The sequence below is a fragment of the Glycine max genome, chromosome 9 (assembly GCF_000004515.6).
Source record: "Glycine max cultivar Williams 82 chromosome 9, Glycine_max_v4.0, whole genome shotgun sequence".
Lineage (NCBI taxonomy): Eukaryota > Viridiplantae > Streptophyta > Magnoliopsida > Fabales > Fabaceae > Glycine > Glycine max.
Genome location: NC_038245.2, coordinates 10,337,835 through 10,360,193, shown reverse-complemented (window position 1 = coordinate 10,360,193; position 22,359 = coordinate 10,337,835). Strand labels below are relative to the sequence as shown.

The 22,359-nt window shown below is 32.2% G+C and overlaps 2 protein-coding genes across 3 annotated transcripts; both read left to right on the top strand.

Moving 5' to 3' along the window:
• Positions 1 to 9,997: 9,997 nt before the first annotated feature.
• Positions 9,998 to 12,546, top strand: LOC102663501 (zinc finger MYM-type protein 1). The gene is made up of 2 exons (XM_006587050.4): positions 9,998 to 10,902; positions 10,987 to 12,546. Exons 1-2 carry the CDS (start codon positions 9,998 to 10,000, stop codon positions 12,446 to 12,448), a joined length of 2,367 nt encoding a protein of 788 aa, XP_006587113.1. The 3' UTR covers positions 12,449 to 12,546.
• A 3,714-nt stretch (positions 12,547 to 16,260) lies between these two features.
• On the top strand, positions 16,261 to 21,789 carry LOC100787690 (protein ALTERED PHOSPHATE STARVATION RESPONSE 1). 2 transcript variants are annotated; one of them, XM_006587049.3, is made up of 6 exons: positions 16,261 to 16,521; positions 17,297 to 18,239; positions 18,649 to 18,833; positions 19,394 to 19,617; positions 20,239 to 20,626; positions 21,225 to 21,789. In XM_006587049.3, exons 2-6 carry the CDS (start codon positions 17,504 to 17,506, stop codon positions 21,624 to 21,626), a joined length of 1,935 nt encoding a protein of 644 aa, XP_006587112.1. In that variant the 5' UTR covers positions 16,261 to 16,521; positions 17,297 to 17,503; the 3' UTR covers positions 21,627 to 21,789. The 2 variants fall into 2 exon arrangements, with proteins under 2 accessions (XP_006587112.1, XP_006587111.1); XM_006587048.3 differs by having other exon boundaries at positions 16,302 to 16,660.
• The last annotated feature ends 570 nt before the right edge of the window (positions 21,790 to 22,359 follow it).

The window sequence follows — 22,359 nt, the reverse complement described above, 5'->3', positions numbered from 1 at the left end:
TCTATTGAGAATTCTTCTAGGAACTTCAATTTATATTATCTACTCTAAAGGAAATAAATCTTTCTGTTCATCTCATAAACTCAGTTGTAATCAAGAGTTTGTTTGTCTCTTGACTTTAAGAATTTTGAACATAAGGGTGAAGGATCCCAAGGTGTGTTCAAAGACTGTAAAGGATTTACATAGATAGTGGAAAATCTCAAGTGGGTTGCTTGAGGACTGAACGTAGGTACGGGAAGTGGCCGAACCAGTATAAATTGAGTTTGCATTTCTCTCTTTCCTTATCTCAGTTATTTTATTACAGATTACTTTTCTTGTGCAATTAAAAGAACATTATTAAACTGATTACTTATTCTTTTTGCATTTTGAGCCTATCATATATCATTTAAAAGGGGGTTAAAGTTTGTCAGTGGGAAAATTTTGAAACTTAATTCACTCCCCCTCTTAAGTTATTGAGGCCACTTGTCCAACATTATTAAAATTAACTGTTGGATCACAATTAAAAATAATTAATGATTGAGATTAAAACAACCCTTAAGTGAGATCACGTGCCTAACTTCCCCTTCCCATTTCCCTTTTTGGTTTACATTATTGTAATCAACAAATTGTTCACTAGTGAATGTGCTGTAATTTTCATAAATTTAATTTTGCAAAAATACAAGCAAGAATAAGTTGTTAAAATTTTAGGAGATCCTTATAAAACACCAGTAACCAACAGGAATACATTACGTTAGATTATCAAGAAGATTTATAGGAATACTTACATCCATAATGATTGATCAGACAAACGCAACGAAATCTGGAGAACAATCACAAACAATTGGTTTAATGACCTTCCTCAACTAAATCACCTTATTCCTTATGAGACTGTCGTTTTCTCTTCAGATAGGTAGATGAGAAACTCTTTCTTGATTTGGTGTATTAGGGATCATAACCATGCCTCATGTTTTAAACCTATTAGGGTTCCCATTATCCCCTAATGGGCCAAAGTGGTTTTTGCTCATTAAGCCCATATCAATTTTTGTTAATAGTCTAATAAGCTCACCATATTAGATCACTTATATTGAACTCATAAAAAAAATGTAAATAACTAATATAAATGTTATAATATAATATACAACCCACATTAATTAATTAATTAGGAATTATAAAATTCCTAACAATCTCTCACTTGGGCTTCATATTAACTTTAGACATTTATACCACAAAATTCTCCAGGCGCACAATCATATGTTATTTACTTTTAGACTTCCCTTAAATAATCTGGTCCATCTTATATAACAATAAGGAACCGCTATGGTTTTCATCACAATCTAACGTGACTAAGCAACAATAACCACCATTGTCACTTATACTTGATGATATAGATCAAATATGAATATGCAGCATGAAAATAACATGTCATGTGATCTTATCCATGTTCATTTACAACTAGTCCAAACGTTATTCTTTATAGAGATTAATCCAAATGCAACAAATATCGCATATAAAACATAACACAAGTTTATAATAAGATGATAAACATCAATTTATTTCTATTGAAAATCTAAACAACAAAATGTTTGTAAACCATAAGATATAGAACATAAGTAAGACTCTCACTAAACTAAGGTACTATCAGAAATTACACCCATATGAACACTATGCTCATGAAAAAAATTTAAGTGTCAGACCTTTAGTACGTGGATAAGCTAGCATGGAATGAGCCCATATATGTTCTATATAAATTTGTATTTTCTGAATTCTTTATTTAACAACCAAATAATTTATGTCAACAAACTTTTATTTGATTGAATCCTTAATGAGACCACTAAGATATTGTCCCAATAAACACCTGATGACTTCTTAATGTTGGCATGACAACAACAGGCAAACCAATTACAATAATTTAGCTGTCATAAATTCTAGTATGATGTCTCTGACACAACCTATCCTTTGACGGGAGGGCAAGGTGAAATAAAAAAGTGTGTCTTCTCATGAAGAAAACGCGTGGAGTTTCCAGCAACGTTTATTCGAGGGAAAACGTTAGAAAAATAAAAAAGAAGGTCTGTGAAATTTGAGAATAAGGGTTTGGGAGTTGTTTATGCACGTGGAAGGTATTAGCACCCACGCGCCTGTCATAAGGGACGACAGCCTTTAATCGAGTGTGCAAAAACCGTGACTTCAATATTATTATGTATTTTCCTTTTTTATGTTTATTATTTTTTGGAGTCGACTGCCTTTGCTCCTACGTATCCTCAGGAGCGATGAGGAATTCAGACTTATGTAGTTCTTTAAGTCTGAAAGTTTGTGTGTTAAATTGATTTTATATTTTTGAAATATTGGTCTTAATTGCGAACAAAGGTCATTTAAGGCGTTGGACCTTGAAACAATGTTTTAGAATTTGAAAAGCGGAGAGAATCGTTAAGGTGTTGGACCTTGAAATGATGTTTTAACTTTTGAAAAAAGGAGAGAATCGTTAAGGCGTTGGACCTTGAAATGATCTCAAGTGATATTATGAGTTGATTTTATCTTGGTTTCGTTCGTTAACTTCCAACCTCTTTAAAGATAACTTTACAACATTAGTGATCGGTTAAGATTGAACTTTACAAAGAAAACAAGATCACCAATGATAGATGGAGGAAATGAATATGCACAAAACACAAAGGGGACCCCTAAGGGTGCATAGATCACATTCAAATATCAAAAACAAAACTAACCGACGGTCGCACGAAGAACACCGAATAAGGAACGATGTAGGGTTCGATCACGGTCGCGATTCGGTAGCGCCTAGGCTTCATTTTCTCTTCTTTCTTCTTCTTCTCTCTCAATTCTCTCAATATCCTTCAATGCTGAACCTTGGAACCCTTTACTCAGCCTCTCTCACGCCTATTTATAGCAAAAAATGGCCTTTGGAACCATGGCAGCTCGCCTAGGCGAGCTGATGCTTCATCCTAAAGTAAGTTGGCTCGCCCAGGCGAGTTAGTTCCTTCACTCCTAAGAAATTTGGAGGCCCAGGTGAGCCAGAGGCTAGCTTGGGCGAGCCAAGGTCCAGAAAACTCCCTAAAATGACCATTTTGCCTCTCCCTTTCAGTATCTTTCGCACTCTTGATCAAAACATTGAATGATCATTTGTTTCGCACTATAACTGACATTCAACACCATAAGTCGACTAGCAAGGATTAAAAGATCAACAAACGATAGTCCTTGGATAAAATTAGGGTATGACAGTCTCATAACAAAATATTAACTCCATCAACATGGTTAAATGTGGATCCTTATGAGGAGTGATTGTTATTAAGACATTCCATAAAATTGAAGTTAGAATACTCAATAATCTCTAAACTTCTAGACTTTCGATATGAAAACACGTAGTTTCTTTTCCTCTTCAATTAGCTCATTATGCGCTTTACTACTTTCTAGTGTTACATACCAAGATTACTCATATATCACCTTAGGAGTCCCACTAAAAATTATTTCAAGAGAATAAAAAAAATAAACTTAAGCATACATGATAAATTACAATATAACTTTTTTGCAACAATAAACTGTATGATGATTGTAGAATGTCATCAACATATAATACCAAAATAATAAATTTTCTCCCACTGAACTTTTAGTATACGCAATCATCAACCAAATTTACCTCAACCCCATAAGAGATAATCTTGAATTTTGTAATAACATAGACGAGAGACTTGTTTAAAAGCATAAATGGATTTCTTTAGTTTGCATACCATAGACTTTGGATCATCTTAAACAAGGTTTTCTAGTTTCACCGTATAAATTATTTCATCAATGTTTCCATTTAGAAATGTAATCTTTACATTCATCTATGCAAAACAATCATCAAAATGAGCTACAATGTCATTATAGTCCTAAAAAAGTCTTTCTAAGAAATCAGAAAAAAAAAGTCTCTTTGTGATCGATGTCTTCCTTTTTGTAAAACTTTTGGCGATAAAACAAACTTTATATATCTTAATATTACCCATTGAATCTGTTTCGACTATAGATATTTATCTACAACTTATGGGTTTCACACTTTCAGACAATTTGACGATATCCCAAATGTCATGTTCAACCATCAGTTTTATTACATCATTAATGACATCAGATCACTTGAGAGTGAGAGCACAACATGACTTGACTAAAGTTGATTAGACCTTCTCAGTCAACCTAATGTCATATTCATATTCCTAAAGAAATATAACATAATCATATCAAATTACATTTTCCCTTTCTCTAGAGGATCTTCTTAATGACACTTCTTGAGACTATTTAGTTTGAACTTTAGGTGGTGCTTGAGAGGAAATCTTAGTATTGTCTTGTCTTTTAATAATGTTAGGAGTAACATCATTATTTAATTACCATATTTATTTCTTGAACAAATGTAAGTACAAAGACTTATTTATTGTCAATAATAGGTTATTTTTTTAAAGACAACACTCCTTATGTTTCCTTCCCCTCTAAACTCAATTTACTCAAGGAGTCTTGCATGTCTCAAACATGATCTTAAAGTGGGATTGAAAACTTATACATGCGATAACTTTAAATGTAACATAAAAATTGTAACTAACTATCTTTAAGTCTAGCTTACCTTCATGTAGCCTATAAGACATTGTTTCGGCTAAACATCCCCAAATGTTCATATGCCTAATGTTAGGATTTCCCTGGCTCACACCTATAGGGGTTGTTAATGACTACTTTAATTAATACCCTTAAAAGATATAAATTATATTCTTTAATATCTTTTCCCAAACTGACTTTGGCAGAGAAAAATCAAACTTCTTACCATATCTGCATAAGTCTAGTTTCATCATTTTGCAACTTTGTTTATGCTAGGTTTGCCTAACATTATATGTTGTAAAACAAATTCACAATTATTGAAGAAAACACAAGGAGACTCCAAACGTTGCATATTATGTCATATCTACCATAGTATTCCCCATGATCAGATTTGATAACCTTAATTTTCTTTCCTAGTTGAAGTTCAACTTCAGCTTTGAAAGACTAAATGTCTAGATGCCAAAACTTCTCATAATTTAAATAAAGAGGAATCATCTATGGACATAATAAAATACATTTGATCATTCCATGAATCCATAAGGAATAAAACACTAATATATGTATGTATTAGTTTTAAGACATCCTTAGTTCTTTCAGCATCTGAGTTCTATTTTGTTTGTTTATTTTCCCTTTATAATGTAGACTTTAAGGTCCAACCAATATAAAGGATTCAAAATTTATATAACACAAGCATCCAAATTCTCTATTAAGAGATATGAATTTAGCGTTTATGTTATAAAGTGATGAAATTTTCATTTAATTTTAAGTTATGTATCACCCAAAATTGTTTGCAATAGGAACACTCAAATATCCATAAAAGAACTCATAACTTGAAACATTTGAATCACAAGAGAGACTAACTTTATTATTTCTAATTGAACACGAATAACTGAATTTGTCCAAATTAGAAATAAAATTTAGTTTAATAAACAACTCAATATATGTCTCAACTACATTCAAATGAAATTGAGTCTTTTGAAGCAATATAAAAGTTCCTATAGCTTCAACTACAACTTTATGTCACTGCCCACATAGATGAATCTTTCATTATCACTTGGCGGATGACTTTATTGGTAGCATTGTATATACATGTTTATGTGAGTAGTAGAACCAAATCTACCCACTAACGTTCTTCGATACAAAACTAAATTAACTTTAAAACAAACAAACATGAGAAATTTGTCATTCTTCACGCATTAAATAGTGTAATTGTGACTTTTTTATATGCCTCATCCTACAAAAGTAACAAGGAAATTTCTTATCTTGTTCTCTTGTTTCTTCGCTAAAAGAAATAAAAAATTATGCAATATCCTCAATACTCAGCTGACTCTTTTCTAACTCTAAATTTTATATATGCAACATTGGGATTCAAATAATATGAGTAATTTAAACCATAGTAGTAGCAACAACAACAGTTAAAAAAGAGAACAATAAGCATACATTGCGCAAATAATCTTCATGATAAATTTTAAGACCCAAACAATATACCTAACGTACCATTAATCCTCAATCTTTGGATTGAAAAAGACTAACTACCAGTGGTACTCTCAACGTATTGATTCAACATTGGTGATAAGTCCTGTCAAACAAAGGTTGTCTTTGGACACTTCATTGCTCACATGAAAAACTTATATGATGATTACTCTGGTCAAATAATGATTGTCTTTGGAAATTTCATTATTTACATGGAAGATCACACTATTTATAATCACTACATGTTTATCATCACAAAAATGTAATTATTCTACCAAATTGTGTCTTCTATGGGTCGAGTACAATTCGCATAAATAATTTCATGCAACATCTATGTAAATCAACCAAATCAACTTACGCAATAGGGATTACTTTGACAACATGTTATTTCAATCAATTTAACCAAAAAATACAAGACAATTTAATATAATAAATGAGAGGTCTTAAAATTACACAACTTTCACATATAATTAAGCTATATATAAATATATACAACATAACATGCAAATATTTCACAGAACAAACCCATTACAAGATACCTAGCACAACATTAACTCCTAGTCTTTGGACAGAGAAATTAATTTGTAATTGATACTCTCAACCCAATGATCAAATATTAATAATAAATTCTGTCATATAATAGTCTGTCTTTGAACCAACTATTATTCACATGAAAGCACTTTATAATTGTCACACATTTATCATCGCATGTACAATATTATTTGATCAAATTGTGTCTTCCTTTGAGCCAAACACAATTCGCATAAATAATATCATATGAAAATCTATGTAATTTTAATCAATTTTTTTTCAATAGGGATTATTTTGGTAATATATCGTGTCAATCAATTTGATTAAAAAAATTACTAGATATGCAAATAAATGGAAAAGATACTTCAGTACTAAATTGACTTCAAAACAAACAAGATCAAGATATTTACCTTTCTTTACACACCATCCAACGTACCTTGGACAATCTTTCTTCAAGTGTCCCAACTTCTTGTAGAAGTAGCAAGTAAATTCTTCATCTTTCTTTTGTTTTTTTTACTAAGAGCACCCTTAGTTTTCTTTCTTTTCTTATTTTGAGAGGCCAAACTTAAATGAACACTTTCAAATTTGTCTTTCTGCAACCTTTCTTCCTTTTGCACACAATGAGATATAAGCTCATCATGGAACTATTTGTCCTTATGAGTGTTATAACTCACCTTGAATTGCCCAAAGCTTGTAGGAAGTGATATCAAAACTAAATGCATGAGCCAATCTTCACCAAGCTCTAGATTAAGTGCTTCTAGTTTTGATGGCAAGTTAGACATTTTCATCATGTATTTCCTTATATTACTTTTTCCTTTTTTTAACAAAAAAAAAATCAAAAACTGCATGCGCAAAAAGTTTTCTGAAATATATATATATATATATATATATATATATATATATATATATATATATATATCAGAAACGATATGAACAGTAGCCATGAAGAGAAGTCGTTCACAAAACCAAATAACGATGCCAACAAACAAAATACACTCGAATTCAAATCAAATATCCAATATGGAAATATCTAAATTTACCGACAATAAGTATGTGTTGTTCCAAAAAAAAAAAATAGGGTTCATATAACCAAAGTAATTCAGGTATAACTAAAATCAAATAACTTAAAATTCCAATAATCTAACAGTAATGGTGGCTCTGATACCACTTGTTGGAATTTTAGGAGATCCTTATAAAATACCAATAACCAACATGAACACATTACATTAGATTATCGAGAAGATTTTTAGGAATACCTGGATCCATAATGATTGATAAAAAAAATGTAGCGGAATCTGGAGAATAATCACGAACAATTGGTTTAATGACATTCCTTAACCAAATCACCTTATTCCTTATGGAATTGCCATTTTCTCTTTAGATGAGGAGAGGAAACACTATTTCTTGATTTGATGTATTGAGGACCATAACCATGCTTCAGGTTTTAAACCTAATAGGACTCTTATTATCCCCTAATGGGGCAAACTGGTTTCCGCTCATTAAGTCCATATCAATTTTCTGCTAATAGTCTAATAAACTCACCAAATTAGATCACTTATATTAAGCCCATAAAAAATGTATATAACTAATATAAATATTATAATATAATATGTAGCCCACATTAATTAATTAATTATGAATTATAAAATTCCTAACATAAGAAACAAATTAAATTTTGCAAAAAATAAAAAGAAGAATGAGAAGAAGCATGTGTTGCTAGAAGGGATGTTTGAATCTAAGATTTAGGTTCAGCTATGACGAGATTTTGGAGTCATGCATGTTGCAGTTACCAACACTAAAGTTGTGTTATTCCATGTAACATAAAATCGTGAATAACTTGCCCTCTCGCCTGATTCTTTGTCCATGTTTGTTGGCCATTGAAAAACCTCCAATCTAGGTAAGTGTAGAGTTCCAAGACAAAAGATAAGGTGAATTTAATGCATAGTGAGAATTGAATTTTTATCACTAAAGTTTAGGTGGTTTAAATGCAAAGTGGAAGATTGCATTTTACTATAAGAAACTTATTTGAATGGATGCATTGAGAGTTATTTTTGTTTCAACTTTCAAGAGAACTTATTTATTATAATTGATGACAATCTTCTCTATAAATAAAGAAGATAATTAGTAGAGAAGACACACATGAAGAGAGAGTGTCTGAGAAGAGAAATTGAGAAACAAAGTCATTTTGTTAAGAGAAAAATGTCTTTGTGCGAAAGTGTTATCATTTCTTGTAACTATTGAGTGAGGTACTCAGGGATTTGTAGAGTGTTACACTATTTAGTGTGGGTTAGAATCTTGTAATCATTTTTTTTGATAGTGAAATAATTTTGAGACGATTCCGTGTGGACGTAACAAGAAGTATCAAACCATGCTAAATTTTTGAATTTGTTAATATTTTTCCTATCGTGTAATTTTTTCACAATCTTTTGTGGGAGTAAATAATTTTATTTAAAGAAGTATTAATAAATTAATTTTTTAATAGTAATTTTTCTGTTCATGAACATGAGAATTACAATCATAGGCGGTTTCAAGGCCCGGCTACCCTGGGCAATTGCCCAGGCTCTGGCCCAAATTCATTTGGTAAAAAAAAAAAAGGTAAAAATTAAAAGAAAAATATTAAAGAAAGGGCAAAACAATTGTAAGAGTTAAAAATTAAAAGGGCAAAAATATAGGTAACAGAAACAAAAGAAGTAAAGCTTCGTCACCGCAGCAACACTGTAGAAACCTTAAAGCTTCCGCCATCGACACCTACTGGTTCTTTTCCGACTACCGCCTTCCCCTTTTTTTTCGGTTAGTAATTGTTTAATTTCAACTGATTGGGTTTATTTGCACCGCCTAGTAGTAGCAGACACAGAGAAGAAGAAAAATTTGGGTTTGTCTTTGAAAGGTTAAATATTTTATGTTATATAGAAGTACTAACATTGTGAAAATGGGTCCCATATTTTTCAAGTTTATCTAAAATCTCATATGGTGAAATTATAATATTGTATCATACTGATAACTTCAATAAATTTCATTATAAAAAATATTTACTTTATAATATATTTTGTCATTTTGTGTGCTGCTAAGTGTGAGATTAAGCTACTACACAGCAAGATTCATTGGTTATAAAAGTTTTATTGATAAGTCAAACTAAAGTGTGTATCTAGTAATATTATAAGCATATAGTATTATTTATAATAGCAGTAAAAAGATCTTTTACAGTGGAATCATACCACTTGTAAATTTGTTTATTGATAGATAAATTATCTACAATAAAGGTTTCTTTTGGTTATCTAATTTTATTAGTTTCTATAATGGTGTTTAATTGAATATAATATAATGCTTGTTCCTACTCTTTATAAATCATAAGAGATTACTTTTATTTTGAAAAACTATTCTTATTTAAATTTTGATTCTTATGATTTTAATTGTTAATTGAGTATTAACTTAAGATCATTTAATTTCAGAGATGAGGAGATTTTTGGTTGATAGAGCAAGTATTGAGAATGTGAATGTTGTACAACAAGAAGCCGAATTAGAACCGCCACCTAATGTGGTTAATGAGTTTAACCCAAATGAGATTGTGCGTGATCCAGGTCATAGGAAACAAATTAATGAGTATGCTCCGGATATTCAAGATCAAGTGAGGAGGGCATATATATTGAAGGGTCCAATGCAACCACATTTGCCAAGCTTTCCTCGTACTCCATTTGGAAGTGTTTCTAGAGCATTTAGTAAATCATGGTATAAGAATTACACATGGTTAGAATACAGTGAGATCAAGGATGCAGCTTATTGTTTTTATTGCTTTCTCTTTAAGCAACCCGGGAGGGCCGAACACTTTGGTTTTGAAGTCTTCACTAAAAGCGGATATAGAGATTGGAAGCATGCATCTCAAGGCTTGAAAGATCATGTTGGTAGTCATAATAGTTTGCACAACTCATGTGTCAAGCACTACGATGATTATAATAATCAAAGACAAAGTGTGACAAGTAAGTTTGCTAAAGCAACCAAGGAATTAGAAGAATTGTATAAGATTCGTTTGACTTGTTCTTTAGATTGTTCAAGATATCTCATAGCACAAGGCATGGCTTTCCGTGGCCATGATGAATCCTCTACTTCGCTAAATAAGGGCAATTTTAGAGAGATGGTAGATTGGGTAAAATCTCAGAATGAACAAGTGAGGGATGCTTTTGACCGTGGTGGAAAAAATTGCACAATGACTTGCGGTGACATTCAAAAGGAGCTTGCAACGTGTTGTGCACATGAAGTTACCAAGGTGATTATGGAAGAGCTTGGTGATAGACAATTCTCCGTGCTTATTGACGAGTCACGTGATATATCCGTCAAAGAGCAAATGGCGGTGATGTTGAGGTTAGTAGTTGTATTTTCCAATTTCCAATTTTCATTACCTATTATTCTCTATGCCGCCAAGTAAACTGGTTGAATTTGTTTTAGGTTTTTGAATGACAAAGGGAATGTTGTGGAACGATTTATTGCTCTACATCATGTCACAGATACTTCATCTAAGTCATTAAAGGATGCTCTTTATGGTATTCTTGATAAGTACACATTATCTATTTCAAGGATACGAGGGCAAGGATATGATGGAGCTTCAAATATGAGAGGTGAATTTAATGGTTTGCAAAGAAAAATTCTAGATGAAAATCCTTATGCTTTCTATGTCCATTGTTATGCTCACCGTTTGCAATTGGTTGTTGTGTCTGTTACTAGTAGTTGCTCATCTATTCATGATTTCTTTGAGTACATCACCTTGATTGTTAATACAACAAGTGCATCTTGTAAGAGGAGGGATGCTTTGACAGAGGCACAACACAAAGATATTTTAAATAAACTTGAGAGTGGTGAGATATCTAGAGGAAGGGGCTTACACCAATCATCTAGTCTCACTAGACCCGGGGATACTAGATGGGGTTCACATCATACTACATTGCTTCGTTTGGATCAAATGTGGTCCTCCGTGTTAAAGGTGCTTAGTATGGTTGATGAAGATGGATGTGGACCATCTCAAGCAGCATGTTTGATAGAAAAAATGGAGAGCTTTAAATTTGCTTTTATTTTGAGGTTAATGTTAAAGTTGTTTGGTATCACAAACGAGCTTTCAAATATATTGCAAAGAAAAGATCTTAATATTGTGAATGCCATGGAATTAGTTGATGTTGTCAAAGCTCGGTTGGGCACAATGAGAGAGAGTGGCTGGAATAATTTTTTTGCCGATGTCCAAGGATTTTGTGTTGCTAAAAGTATTCTGGTACCAAATATGGATGACGAAATACCAGTTCGGGGTCGTTCAAGAGCAGAAGGGAGGACTATCACTAATCTTCATCATTACCGTGCAAAGATTTTTTATGTTGCTATCGATAAAATATGTGTGGAGATGGATCACCGCTTTAGTGAAGGAAGTAACATTATACTTGATTGCTTCTCATGTCTTGACCCCAAGAACTCTTTCTCCAAGTTTGATGTTGATAAGCTTGCTCGTCTTGCTGATATTTATCATGCAGACTTTTCTGATGATGACCGAGGAACAATTAGGGATCAACTTGAAACTTATGTGCTTCAAGTGAGAAGAAATGCTTCTTTTTCCACTTGTGAAGATGTTCAAAGTTTGGCTATGAAGATGGTTCAAACTGAGAAACATTTGGTATTTCCATTGGTTTATAAACTTATTGAGCTAGCTTTGATATTGGTGTCGGCATCATCCGTTGAAAGAGCTTTTTCAGCAATGAAGATTATCAAGTCTAAATTGCGCAATAAGATCAACGATGTGTGGTTCAATGACTTGATGGTATGTTACACCGAGCGGGAGATATTCAAGTCACTTGATGATATTGATATTATTCGAACATTTACCGCAAAGAAGTCTCGGAAAGGACACTTGCCTCGTAATTTTATTTAACCCGCTATTGTAAGATTATGTTTATCTCTTTTATTTTAAACTATATTTTTGTTGACAAAATGACGAGTCTCTTTTATTTTGATTGATTACTATTTACATATTATATACAATGTGAATTTGCTATCTTTAAATTTTTGCCCAGGCTTTATAATTTTTCTGGCTCCGCCAGTGATTACAATACATTACTCCCGTTCATGAATAATTTGTTGATTATACAGAAAAATAACACCAAGGGAAAAGGTAAGCATGTGCTCTCACTTAAGGATTGCTTTAATCTCAAGTGTTAATTATTTTTAATTGTGATCCAAAGGTTAACATTAAATGTTCTCATTATAAAAGTTTTCTCGTTTGAAACATTCACTACGGAGCTTAATTTTCAACTAAAGTTTAACTTACTTGATTTAAGAGTAAAGTTTAATAAATCAATTATCAAATTAAGTCTTGAACTAATTTCGTATTGTTTTCTTAATGACATTGACAGAGCCATTGGGATTGCCACTTATGATGATGACATCATTTTCATCATATCCGAGCATGAATCCTTATAGACAAAATGATGACCTCATCAATAACAAAATGGCAGGTGTAACTCTTCCGCTTGTCATTAATTGTCATCTTTCTTTCTTTTTATATTTGAGTGCTCACCTTTTTTTTTTATATAGGTTTTTTCAACATTTGATTTGATACAATTGCAATAAACTGGAGTTTTCAGACATGGAAGGTTTTTTGAGACAATGGGAGGTGGAGGGTACACTATTGTGGATAATCTAGTGTAATAGATGTAAGATATAACCTGCATATGAGATTAATCCAAAAGCTAAAATTTATAATCCATATAATAAATCACCTATAACCTGCATCCGAGTTATAAAGATACTGTTCGTATCGATTGATGAACCTTTTCTTAAGGCGTCAATATATGTAGTTGAGTACGTAGAACATGCTAGACCGAAAAACCTACCTTAAACTATTTTTTTTTCAAGTGCTAAACTAACCCGTTTGACTTAGACTCATATGACCTTTATACCCTTTTTCTTTTGGACAACTTTTGGAAATAGCAAACTAGGGACACACGATAGTTCGTGGGATGATCATCCCATTTATTTTTAACTATAAATTAATACAAATATATAAAATAAAAATGAAGTAAAATAAATTGCAAGAAATGAATAAAATTTGCTAGAAAGTTGAAAATAAGGGCCCTCTCCGGCATAACAAAGGAGACATAACATGCAGAAACTAGGGATTACTAAAAGCACATGCACTCCCTTAGCTAATAAGTAACATGGATAAACATGTCACTGCCAGCATGCATAAAAATATTATTATTATTATTATAAAGAAATTAAAAGAATTGCTAGCAAAATTGGCCTGTTATTGTTCAAGCTTGGTTGGCCAATGCAAAGACAATAATATTACTGCTGCGTTCCATCGAGTTGTCAGGTCATAAAGTAATACTTTATACTTATAGTGGTGCTTTTGCTGCTTGACACCAAAAGGTAGAAAAGGAAAATTGCACTGCCCAACATTTCAAATAATCTAATGACTAATGATAAGTATTAGATGTATCTTAAACTCTAAGATATGACCCATAACACTCGCTGCTGCCTCGGAATTCCACTTATCAAAATTGCAAAAACAAGAGGCTGCTCTTAGGAGAAAAATATAGAATTTAACTTATTTAAATTTTGACGTATTGTTAACGTAATATGCTGTATTAGTATATAATAAAATAATACTTTACGATTAGTTAATAAAATAATATTTTTTATACATTTATTAATTAATAAAATCATTAACCAGAACATGTAAATCCTTTGTCTGCTCCTCACAACTGGATAGTGGTGAAATACACCTAAGATGATATTGTGATACTCAAGTTAGTAAGGTAAAAGTATAAATATATATTATAATATAAATTGGAATAGACTTGATTTGCTTGAATTGATCTCTTTTATAAATATAAAATTGAATAAAATATCATAATATAAATTGAAATAGACTTTATTTATTTGAATTGATCTCTTTTATAAAGATAAAACTGAATAAAATATTTCAATTTTTTTCGTCAGATGATATAAATAAGAACAAAAAATATGATTTTATCATATTTTTCTCTAATAACAAATAACAACTACTACTCGATCGATCATTAGGGAGCCTTAATTACTTCCCAGTGGTACACTAACTTATCACCAAATTTATCCTTAAAAGATTATGAATTTACGAACAAATATATTCTATCAACAACAGATCTAAAGGAATTTTTATCTTTCTTTATTTTAAAGTTAGAAAACTAATTTTCATATTTTCCAAAAAAAGAGACGATTTAATGTAAATTTATAATTTAAATCAATATACGTTTATATTTTAATCATATTTAATAGTCAAAATCAACAGTAAGTAAACACTTATAATTTTTTTAGAGGCAAATAAACACTTGTAATAACTCAAGAAACATGCTTAATATATGAGAAATATATCTTTGGGTAGGCACAAACCCAACACCACATATTTAAATACAATTAATAAAAAAATTACAACTAAAAAAATAAAAACAAAAATTCCAACCTGTAAAATAAATAAAAAAACTAAAAACATTTGAATCTCCGTTATTTGTGCTTAACCGTCTTCTTCCTTTTATTTAGGAATCAATATACTATCACGTTTATATTATTCATAATCTTCACCATATTTGTTGTGACTTGGGCATTTGTATCAATTATGAATTTGATGTTGTACGAGGGATTGTGGGTTAATGGGTTATGTAACACAGTAACAGACTAATTTGCTGATTTATGGCATTTCTTAATCCAGTATTCAGTTTTCTATTTTTTTATTCTAATAAATTACTATTTGCATATAAAAATATTTGTGCAGGATCAAAGTTCTGTAATGTGATTCAGAAATGCGAAAGTAAATGTTACTGTATCAAGTTGAATTATTTAAACATTTGTATTGTTGGTTCTTGCAGCAAGAATATAAAGTTTGGTAATCAAGGTGAATCAGGTGTTAGAGAAAGTTACAAGGTATTACTATTAGGGTGTTGATAACTAAAAACAGAGACACGCGTGAAAACATATTGATACCGAAATAAAAAGAAGAATAATGGAGAGAAAATCGTGGGTTTTGTTTATCTATTTTAAATGTTTGTTTTCTATTTTACAGGTTGTAATACTTTTATTATTAGTTATAAGTTTTTTATTGATTGTGTGTAAATATAAGATGTTGGGTTTGTGTTCATTCAAAAAATATTTCTCTTAATATATTCATGGAAATTGTTTATTAATTCACATTCGGATAATGTTAACAACGTTTAAAACACTTTGCCTTGCCAAGGAATTTGAAAATATAAAATATTCAATACAAAGCATTTATAACGCCTATAAAAATTATTTTTAAGAGCAATAATAATTTTTTAATTTTTTAAAATAAAATTGTAGTAAAAGTAGTTATTTCTTAAATTAAATTAAAAGTACTTTTTGTATTGAATTAGGGTCAATTTATATAAATTTGTTTGTTGAAATAAGTGTTTATTTTAATAAAATAAATAATTTTTTATTTTTTAATATATTTGTTTAAATTATTTCTGTTTCCAAAAATAATAATTTTTTTAACTTATTTTGAAATTTTTTTTATCTGTTTCTTAAATTAATTTTTTAAAAATTTACATAAACTCCCCCTTAAATTATAAAATCTCGAACATGTATTATAGTTATAATAATTATAGATTAATAGATTTATACTAATTGTTTCCTTGTCTTTTAGTTCTATACTTTATTATTAATAATTAATAAAAATTAATTAGCATTATTACTTTGAAAACCAAACCAGTGGCCGAAGCAAGAGGTATGTGTCTGTCTGTCTGTGAAGTCCAATAAAGCTTTTGTGAAAAGTTCTCTATCTCATTCAAGTTCATAGCTACTACTACCCCCACTCCTCTCTCAGCAATGCAAAACTTGTCAAGTGCGGTGCATCATCACGCTCTACTTCAACAACTTCATCATCTTACTCTTATCACAACACACCCTTCCTTCCACGCAGAGAACTTCAACCACGTGCTCTTCTCATAGGTATTACTGTAATTTGCAACTACCATTCTTCTCTCTCTCTCCTCTTTGTTCTCGAAAGACCGAACAAAGTGGCCTTCAGTAGAAGATTCACCTTTCTGTCTTCACATTTTGCCACCCAAATGCCCCTCTCTGATGACTGGTGAGTTGCAATTTGCAATGCGTTTGTTTCTGCTTGCGTGTTTTTGCAGTCTCCTCTGTTCCACTTCCACACACCTTCTCTGTCAGAACTCAGAACAACTATTGTTTTTTTTTTCTTTTTCTTTTTTTATTTTATTTTCCTATTTTCAACATTTTAATATCCCTTCCTAAATTCTCTTGGAATATCTGCTTTTTTTTTGTGTGTGTGTTTGGATCCTTTTTTCTTTTGTTTGGTAATCGCAATGGAAATCGTTTACGGTGTGCTTTTCTTGCGAGAGAGTATTGCACATACTGTTCTACATATTCTGGGTTAGTTATAGGAGTTTTGACAAATCGTGCAAGAAATACATTGGAAAAATTAATGAAGCTGGGAGTTAAGTATGTTAGGTCGTCTTTTTTTTGTCCCAAGTCATAGAGTACGTGTGTCTTCCAACCCACTAGTGAGGGACTAATTCCGCATGTGGTGTGTAATTACTGTCAGCCAAGGGCATTTTGCACAATAGAAACGCAGCGAGGCTTTACATCAACCTTATTGTTTTATTTATGGTTATGGTTGACAACTGTGAAATATTTCTAATTGTTTTTTTGTGTGTGTGTTGTGTTTAATAAATATGTTTATTTGGTTTTTGTATTGTAGGTGACAGTTTTTGGTTGTAGAAAAATTGGACGCTGTGAAGACTATTGAATTAATGGAGTCTATTGATTGAGCTTACCAACTGAGTTCTTGGCAATACTAAGATTGATACATAGTTATTTTGAAGAAAGAAAAAATATAGAAATTCCATAAAGAGATTTTTGGGACACCTTTTGTGACTTGTGAGGTTTGTATATTCCAATTTCCAACATGGGGTGTGTTTTGTCAAGCATTGATGAGGATGAGAACGTTCGTAAGTGCAAGGAAAGGAAGAGGGCGATTAAGCAGTTGGTGAAGATTAGAGGGGATTTTTCTGATTCTCTATTGGCTTATTTGAAAGCATTGAGGAACACTGGTGCCACCCTTAGGCAAATCACCGAGTCTGATATGATTGAGTTTGAAACTGCCTCTAATGCGGCTTCTCCATCTCATCATCTGCCTGCATCCCCTCTGCGGCCGCCGCCACGGCCTCCTTTTCTTGCCGACAAGGCCATGGTGCACGAAGATGAAATGCTAGAGAATGGTGACAGCAATGTGCCTCTGCTGCAAATTGATTCAAGTTTGAGCTCGTTACGGCTGTTTCAAAGCACTGATAGAAGAGAAATAGTAGAATCTGTGGAGGAGGACAATTGGGAAGAAATGAAAACAGAATTTGAGGATGAAGAAGCAGAAGCAGAAGCTGCTGCAATTGCTGAAAGATTGCGTAGGGGAAAACAAAAGTTGATTGAACCAGTTGACGAAAATTCCTCTGCTATGAGTTTGTATAGAAGAGACACTACAGCTATGCCTGTGGCGGTTGGTAGAAGTGGGAAAACATTGGAGGGTATAGGTAAAGAGCTGGATGATCATTTCCTGAAAGCATCTGGATGTATAAAGGAAATTGCTGTTCTTATAGATATCAATGGAGGAGATACTCTTCTTCGGCAGAATTCTGGGCATCTTGATAGTAAGGCTACATATTGTGTAATCTTGATTATATGTTGTTATTGGTTGGTCCTTACCTGTTGGCTCCTGTCAACTTGATAAGGGTGCAGTTTTATTAAGGGTAACTTAGAAGGTTATCGCAGTTTAAGTGATTGCATAATATGTGGGTCAACTTGAGTGTCAGTTGACTTAACATGTCCCATAACCATTGTTGCCTGTGAAATTGATTGATTTGATGAACATGGAAACTATGCTTACTTTTTCTTAATTACATCCATCAAATAACTATCAAACTTATCACATTTTGGGTTTTGTGATATACCATGTTTTGTGGCTGGTTTATTGTACTTAACATTTGTTTTAGACATCATTCATTCCCTATGTGGTGTTGGTGGTGACATATTTTTTTACTGTGGCTATGTTATTTGTAGGGAAGAGAGGCAATTCTGCAAAGGTCTTCAGTGTACTGTCATGGAGTAGGTATTCAAAGTCACCCCCATCCACCAAAGATGGTGCTGAATTTTCTGGTCATAGTGAACCATGCAAACCTGGAGCTCATTGTGCCACAGTTAAAAAATTATATGTGGCAGAGAAGAAACTTTTCAAGGCATTAAAGGTAAGCTAATAAATCTAGCTATCTGACTTTATAGACAGGAAATTAGAAAGTTGGCAATTTAGTGTGGCCCATGTATTATGGGTCTGTATAAGGGACTGACAGCCTTTTAATGCAAAAGTTATCTAATGAAACTATGAAAGAAAGATCAGGAATAGAACTTCAAGCCATATACAGGGGGAGCAATGTCTGTATTTTAAAATGAAAATAGTGGCAACATAGAAAAATAAATGGAATGTATTGAATATTTTTAGTCAGGATGAGGGAATTAATTGGCATCAGTCTTTTTAGTTAGAATTAGTCATACTGACATCCATTGGTTCTTTTGTCTTAGTAATCAAGTGGAAGAATATAAATGCTGAAAATGAAACTATAGTCTTTTCCTTTGTTTGATATAGTTAAACTGCCATATATTGCACCGGATTATAACATTGATTTCAAATTTATCTTGATCATTATATTTTTTTCTTCTTTCATCTGAAAGGAAATCTCTGATTTTGGATTTCAAATCTTTTGGCATGAATGGCCTTCTTGTCTCATTGTTCAATTGTGATATAATGTAGGAGGAGGGAATTGTTGCATTGGAGTTCGACAGGAAGTCCACGTTATTGTGTAAACAAGAGGATGAGAACCTTGACATAGTCAAGATTGACAAAACTCGATCAAGTGTTGAGAAGTTGGAGTCTGATTTAATAAGCCTAAGGCAGTGCATCAGTGAAACAACTTCATCAATTTTGGAAATGATAGATGAGGAGCTTTTGCCCCAGCTGGTTGCATTAACTGCGGGGTATATTTCTCAGAATTGGATGCATTAGACATTTTCCAACTTAATGATGTGTTAATATTAATCTAATTTTCACAATAATGTTTTTCTATTAGTAAAATGTTTGAAGAAATATACTCCCTCTGTCTCATTTATTTGTCACTTTTGGAATATTGTTTTCTCAAATCATTTGTCACTTTAGAATATCTTGAAAGTATGAATTACTTTTTTTTCTTTCTAATACTACCCTTAAGAAATAAATGCAGTATTAGATCTATGGCCGTGATTGTGCAATGTAGTTCATAAATGTATCATCAGAGTTGGTATAATGCATACATCTTAAGAAAATAATTTCTTAAAATAAAGAAAAAACTAAAATTAAATTTATAATGTAAGTAACCAAGGAACAAAAGATTGATAATAGTAAAAAAAAGAGAGAGGGGAGGTTAAAAAAATTCCTTGTTGAATTTACCTGATAAAAAATAAATGTCTATTGTCGTTTTCTCATGCCCTATGGTGAAGGTCTTCTAAATACATATCGAGTAACTTAGGTGTCATATATTGGAAACAGTTAAACAGTGTAATAATTATAACTGAATCATGTCCTGGGTTGGGTTTTGCTTTAACCTCTTGATTGTTTTGTAGGTTGACACAAATGTGGAGGACAATGCATGAGTCCCATAAAGCCCAAGCACTCATCTCCCAACATTTGAGTAACCTCAGTGATAATCATAACACGATACTAAATTCTGGATATCATCACCAGGCTACTATTCAATTTGAGACTGAAGTTTCTTATTTGTATAATAGCATTGGCAAACTTGTAAAATTTCAACAATTTGAGACTGAGGTTTCTTATTGGTATAATAGCTTTGGCAAACTTGTAAAATTTCAACGGGAGTATGTGAGGACCCTCTATGAGTGGATTAAGCTTGCTGAAAGCCTCAAGGATGGTAATGAATGTAGCAATCATTCTTCTATTCTTGCCATTTGTGATCAATGGGAGCGTGGGCTTAACAAGTTACCTGACAAGGTACATTGGGTCAAAATTCTTCTATTCCTTGGGCTTTGTTTATTTTGACAGGAAAAGTAGAAATTCTTTAGTCAAAACTGTTTTGCTATTCTCTTTCATGTCTTTCTTCTCAACAACAAAAAAATATCAAATATTATTTTCAAAAGTCAGACTATCTTAAGCTGCTTTGTTTTGTCTGTAATGCTCTCTTCATAATAGTTCTGTTCTTGTTGTTTTCACCTACTTAACACTAGTGGCCTTGGCTCCGCATTGCCAATATTTGTTAGTCCTGTCTGTCTATGTAACTTCAAACTCTAGACCACATGGTTGTAGAGCATCTGGTACAGATATCATGTCAAGAACTATATGTTGCATAAATGCTCATGAATGTTTTTATATATAGCAATTTCTTTGCCCAAAAACTTTGATTTCAAAATATAATCTGCTTCCTTGCTCATGGATGTTTTCAAAAGTCGATCTAAAGTATTAAATGACTTGTTTGAATTTGAATAAGCGCTTTCTTTTCTTTATATTGCAAAATGTGTCAAGAATTTTATGAGTGGTTTTTCTTGTAACTAGCAAGACTTACAAATGTGCATGCACTCTGGTGTGGTTACAGGAGACCTCTGAAGCAATAAAAAGCCTGATGTCATGCCTTCGTTTCATAACTGGCCAACAGATTGAGGAAGATAACATTCTGGAAAGGTTACAAAAACTTGAAAGGAAGTTCCAAAAATGCTTGAACTCCATGGCTGAGATGCAGCAAAGAATAGATGGAGGTATGGCTGATACAAGCCCCAAGCATCCAATACATCTTAAGAAAACTGAAACCGAAGCCCTTAAGAAGCAAGTGGAAAGTGCGAAAGCAAATTATTTGGATTCTGTTCAGTACAGTAGGGCAATGACCCTTGATCACCTCCAAAAGACACTTCCCCCTCTCTTCCAGTCACTGATGGAGTTTTCAAGTGAATCAGCTCAGGCTATTGAGGCTATCAATGCCCCAGGAAAGCCAGTAGAGTAGAGTGCAGGACTTTGCATCGCATAACTTTTTTCTGTTGCCTGGTGCTTTGGATGGTATGAGCACAAAATATATGTTATTGTAAATTGTGTTCTTGACAGTTTGAAAACTGAAACAAAATTATGTTGAGCCATTCTTGATGGTATCAAAATTATACACTTCTGTATATCCCTTTCAAGCCACCAAGTACTGAATTTTTCAATGGGGGGCTTAAGGCTATTTACATTGTAGCAAATGGAAAAATGAAAAAAAAAAAAAAAAGTACTCATACATAGAGGGTGTATACTAGGATGGTTAGAAATCCAATGGTTGTGTGAAGAGCAAATGAGGGGCAAGGACGGTTTTAAATATTTTAAGTATGATTTGGAAATTATCATTATGTTGAGACTGGCAGGTACTTTTGCACGATTAGTATTAGTAAATACTAAATACGCATTTTGTATTTGGGATTAATTATAATTAATTTTTTGCTAAGTCAATTTTAATATATCAAGTTTGTAGTTTTTATCCCAGCAAATTATATAAATTCTAGTATGCCATACATAGGCTGTTTCTTCCTGTACATCATAAACATCATCCTGCACCCCCTTAATTTTATAATAAACTAAAAGTTACAGATTACCCTTCTTCTTTGTTACACATTAGAAAGTGAATAAATATCATCCTTAACCAGATCTTAACAGTACAGAGGAAACTTGGCTTTTGTCTTCTCAAATACTTGTTCTGCAACAACAGC

Excerpts from the sequence above, each read along its gene's own strand:
- LOC102663501 (XM_006587050.4), top strand. The coding sequence starts at position 9,998 with ATGAGGAGATTTTTGGTTGATAGAGCAAGTATTGAGAATGTGAATGTT. Across the intron at positions 10,903-10,986 it reads CAAATGGCGGTGATGTTGAG|GTTTTTGAATGACAAAGGGA; the intron begins GTTAGTAGTTGT and ends AATTTGTTTTAG.
- LOC100787690 (XM_006587049.3), top strand. The coding sequence starts at position 17,504 with ATGGGGTGTGTTTTGTCAAGCATTGATGAGGATGAGAACGTTCGTAAG. Across the intron at positions 18,834-19,393 it reads AACTTTTCAAGGCATTAAAG|GAGGAGGGAATTGTTGCATT; the intron begins GTAAGCTAATAA and ends GATATAATGTAG. Across the intron at positions 19,618-20,238 it reads CTGGTTGCATTAACTGCGGG|GTTGACACAAATGTGGAGGA; the intron begins GTATATTTCTCA and ends ATTGTTTTGTAG.